This window comes from Arachis hypogaea, chromosome 5, assembly GCF_003086295.3.
Source record: "Arachis hypogaea cultivar Tifrunner chromosome 5, arahy.Tifrunner.gnm2.J5K5, whole genome shotgun sequence".
NCBI classification, from domain to species: Eukaryota; Viridiplantae; Streptophyta; class Magnoliopsida; order Fabales; family Fabaceae; genus Arachis; species Arachis hypogaea.
In genome coordinates this window covers 3,971,959-3,976,828 of record NC_092040.1, presented here as the reverse complement: position 1 = coordinate 3,976,828, position 4,870 = coordinate 3,971,959, and the positions used below count along the sequence as shown (strand labels likewise).

Sequence of the window (4,870 nt, the reverse complement as noted above, 5' to 3'; positions counted from 1 at the left end):
AATTATGTTTAATAAAATTATTTTTATAATTAAACTAATTTAAATAGATATGAATATAATAAAAAATAACACCAATGTAGATATTTATTAATATATAAAATTATATTAGATTTTAAAAAGTACAAATAAGTTTTAAAAAACTAAAAACATAAATACGTAATTTTTTATTTATCAAATATAAAATAAAATATTTATATTTCAAAAAATTTACCAAAACACTTCTAAAAAAATTGAGTAAACACTTTAATTAATCTTTAATAGAATATTTTGATTCTCAATAAATAAGATTTTAATAAATTTTATTACAAGAAAATTAAATTCTAAAAATATTATTATAAGACAAATAAATTTTTTTAAAATAACAAAAAAAATATATTCATAAAAAAAATCCAATTAAATTTTTTTTCAACATTCTGAACAATTTTTTTTTTAATAATAATAATAATAAAAATTTAAGACCGAATCTAAAACACACGTCACATATGATATACGATATATGTAACTTACCTTCGCCTCAATTGTTCTGATTCTCGAAGCACCAAAACAGAGAGTAATATTAGCACCAGCTTGCAAAAACTTGCAACCAGTGCACCGTAGTGTCACCCAAATCGTAACGAACAAACACCACCACGAATCCACGATTACGACACAACGACGCCGTTTTGAGTGTATATATATATTTGAAGCACACACCACACTCCACCCCGACGCGCGTGGGCTGGCTCTCATGGCTTGCCTGAGCCGCCGCTGGGTCCCTAGTCCTGACATGCTCTCCGGAGAACACTTGTCCCACCACCACCACCACCACCACCACCATCACCACCGCATCCACGGGGGCGAAGGCGTTTTCGGTTCCGGCGACGAGGACGAGGGCTACTCCAAGAGCTGCACCTCTCTTCCTTCTTCTGCGTACCGGTTGGAGAAGGTTTTTCCCGTTTACGCCATGTGCGGGTCCGACCCGGAGTCTGCGTCCGTGTTAGACGGGTCTGACCCAGTTTGGGAGGCTGTTAAAGAAGAAGCGAAGTTGGAGGTGCGTAAGATTTGCCTCTTTTCACTGTTCTTTTGGTTCCCGAGGATCGTTTACTCAACTCGTGATTAATCACGTTTAATTATGAGGCTATTTTAACCGAATGAATTTAGAATTTAGAATTTAGAAAAATCGTTACTTAAATTGGCGTTGTTACTATTACTATCTTAGTTTTTGAAGTATGAATTTCCCGTATGTATGATTTGAAAGAAAATTTTAGTGTTTACTTATATTTTGATTAGTGGAATTGTTGTTGAACTTTCATTATTTTTGGAAATGATTAGGAAGTTCATGAATTGTTTCAGAAATAGTGTTTGAATATGGTGCTGCAGTGTATACAACAGTGCATAGGTTATGATTTTCTTGGTGACGATGCTTTTTTACTTTGCAGGCAGAAAAGGAGCCAATCTTGAGCAGCTTCTTGTATGCAAGCATTCTATCGCATGATTGCTTGGAGCAAGCGTTGGCGTTTGTTATTGCAAACCGGCTCCAGAATCCTACCCTTTTGGCTACCCAGCTGATTGATATTTTTTGCAATGTGATCATGCATGACAAAGATATTCAACAATCCATTCGCCTTGATGTCCAGGCATATTGTTATTTTCTTGGCGTCATTGATGTGTTTGGAATAACTTATTTTAAGTTCAAATTAGCTATTGTAGTTGAGATTCCTCAAAGTAAGAATTTTATTCTTATGCCGTGTCGCTTTTTCTGACCAGGCATTCAAAGATAGGGATCCTGCTTGTTTGTCATATTGCACAGCAATTTTGTATATGAAGGTAATCTCTTTTTCTTTATGTTTTATTAGCCTTAGCGCCTTACATAAGTTCATTAGAAAGGAGTGACTCTTTTTGCAACTTAATTGCATTACTGGGTTAAGGGTGCTAGTAGCTAGTTTCAACATCATTAAATGGCGCTGAACTCTGCATTCCATTCAAATCTCCTTGCTTTGATATCATGGTGTTTCCATGTTAATATTCAGATTGTTTCTAAGGATTTCTGTTCCAACCTCAGTGAATTCCTTTCATTATTTTCTGGTAGGACTTTTTGACATCCAATGTTGTACTCTGTTTACAGGGTTACCATTCTCTGCAAGTTTATAGAGTAGCCCATGCATTATGGCACCAGGGACGCAAAGTTTTGGCCTTGGCTTTGCAAAGCCGAGTAAGTGAGGTAAGTACCTATTCGTCAAACATGACAAATCCCATATACACAAGGGATTTAGTACACCATTAAAAAGGAAGTTGCTTAATCTGTTGCTCATGATCTGAGCTGGTATCTTTCCTTCAACAGGTTTTTGGAATTGATATTCATCCAGGTATGTTGTTTTCATCTTTGCTTGCAAATGTGTAATATCTTAAGTACAACTTGACATTATTAACAAGTAAAGGGATTGTATATTTGGGATTAATCTTAGGAAATGAGTTTATTTAGAGTAACACTTATCGTTGTGAATAGCTTCATGTTGTGACTTGCAATTTATTTTTCTGAATAAAGGAGAAAGAACTTGATGACGCAGAAGGTATTTTTCTTTAATTCTTGGAAGCATATAAATGATTGATATCCTTACTTTTTGCTTTTAGGAAGAAAGTTCTTGAGTTTTGGCTTGAAGGATGTTTGCCACTCCTTTCAAGATAGCGAGAGCTCTTTGGTTATTACTGCTATTGAACTTTACAGTTTCACCTTTATCTTTTTTCCTTCTTCATATAGCTGCAAAAATTGGGGAGGGAATTTTATTAGATCATGGGACTGGCGTGGTTATTGGTGAAACTGCTGTTGTTGGAAACAGAGTTTCATTAATGCAAGTGAGTTAGTTTCTTCATTAATTTCCTTTTATGATCTTTTGCTTCTTATTCTTTTATGTGAATTTTAAGTTCACCCTTTCATAAGAGAAAAAGATTTTTATTCAAAATCAATGTCTCTCAAGAGCTTTATATTTTTTATACAAAAAGTTGACAGAAAATAGCTAACAATTTTTTTTTGTGTACTTTGACCAAGTTGCTTGTAATATAAATTATAATTACCTGGAAACAGTTCTGAAGCTGATATGATTTTGATTTCCAGCTTTACTACTATTTTCCTAGTATAAAAAAATCATTTATAATACTCGTTTAACAGATACTTATCATTACTACCAACATTTTCTTCAAGGGGTTTAGGAGTAAAATTTGTTTTTTAGCAAATGCTATTTCAACACGATGCTTTCTTTAATATATTTATGTAACACACGTGATTTATCAGGGTGTAACATTAGGAGGCACGGGGAAGGGAACAGGTGATCGTCATCCCAAGGTAGGCGAAGGTGTGCTGATTGGTGCTAGTGCAACTATACTTGGGAATATAATAATTGGTGAAGGTTCAATGATAGCTGCTGGATCCCTGGTGTTAAAAGATGTCCCTCCCCACAGGTATAAATTAATAACTTTTAGACACCGATTATTACTTGCAATTCTACCTGATTAATGATTTGTTTTGTAATAAAATGTTAACTATTATAATGATGTTTTATTTCTGTTTTAAAGTGTTGTGGCAGGGATACCAGCAAATATTATTGGAGGTCTTCATGAGCATGACCCATCTTTAACCATGAAACATGGTAAGCAGATTGTTGGAGCATCACTTATTACTGAAAATTCCTTTATACCCCGTCCTTTGACTAGGTGAAGTGGTGTACTAGGCAGATTGGTTGCTGCTGTTATAAATTGGCCGAAAGTTGTTGATAGAAGTTATGCTTATAGTGTCATATTATTATGGAATATATATCATTGAATTTCTGTTTGCATGACAGTGCCTTTACACAGTAAATTTCGGATTTTTTAACCTACCATTTTTTTATTTTATTTTATTTATGCATCTATTACTCATGAAAATATATATTGAGACCAACTTATGAATACAATCCACCAATAAAGGAACCTCTGAATCATATAAAGCTTTGACTTATAGTACAAATTAAATATCCGGCTATGGTTGCCTTTGTCACCTTTATTTATGAGTAATGGAGTTGCCTAATTACTTATATCATTTTTTGTTATTGTGTAGATGCTACAAAGGATTTTTTTACAAAGTAGCTGCTAACTTTAGAGATGAAAAGCCCAATGGTTAGCTCTCTTCCTTACTAAATTTGAGGATCATTAGCTCTCTTCATGAATTGGATTCTCTATCCCCAATACCAAGCTTCAATTTCTCATTTGTGTGTGTGTGTGTGTGTTGAAATGTGTTGAAGTGTTTCAGGTCTCAGAATCCATAGAGAAATTATGTGAGCAATTGAGTATTTGGGGTAGCATAGATGTGATTGGACATTCATTGCCATCTTCCAAGGAAGGAGGATTATGATATATAGTTATATAGTTATCTTAATATAAAAGTCAGTTCAAGGTCTAGATGCCAGTAGTAAAAGTAAATTTAACTTTCATGATTGTAATTTATGCTGCTGAGTGCTGAGGTTGTTTGTTGCTTGCACCAGTATTGCGAAGGCTAAAATGCTACTGTAATGTTATTTGTGTCTCTACATGCTCCTTCCTCTAATATTCTATTGGGGGAGAATATTCCGTTAGTATTAAGCTAATAATAAAATGGTTTTTGATTTCTGCAATGTAGTTGAAGGCAACAGCTCTAATAATCATATAGTATTATCAAGCAAACTAGTAAAGAAACTATATGGAATCCTTCTGGTCCAATCAATGCACCTCACTCATAAAAATGGTGAGTTCAAAGCTTATTCATGGTCTATGTAGTTTTAAATAATCTCTTAATACAATTAAAATAAAATAATCCTTCACTATTTATTTTCATAATTTATGTATGTAAATAGATGCAGCTATAAAATTGGCATCTCATATA

At 33.7% G+C, this 4,870-nt stretch overlaps 1 protein-coding gene across 4 annotated transcripts; it reads left to right on the top strand.

Annotated features, from left to right (window-relative positions):
- Positions 1-473: 473 nt before the first annotated feature.
- LOC112800272 (serine acetyltransferase 2-like) lies at positions 474-4,622 on the top strand. Of its 4 annotated transcripts, none has more exons than XR_011861819.1 (10): positions 474-1,030; positions 1,419-1,616; positions 1,747-1,806; positions 2,105-2,200; positions 2,321-2,345; positions 2,611-2,832; positions 3,269-3,435; positions 3,550-3,623; positions 4,070-4,128; positions 4,262-4,622. XR_011861819.1 is itself a non-coding variant. In XM_025842463.3 (10 exons), exons 1-9 carry the CDS (start codon positions 728-730, stop codon positions 4,096-4,098), a joined length of 1,047 nt encoding a protein of 348 aa, XP_025698248.2. In that variant the 5' UTR covers positions 474-727; the 3' UTR covers positions 4,099-4,128; positions 4,262-4,622. The 4 variants fall into 4 exon arrangements, 2 of the variants coding, with proteins under 2 accessions (XP_025698248.2, XP_029154029.1); XR_003818418.2 differs by having other exon boundaries at positions 4,254-4,622; XM_025842463.3 differs by having other exon boundaries at positions 2,738-2,832.
- Positions 4,623-4,870: the final 248 nt, after the last annotated feature.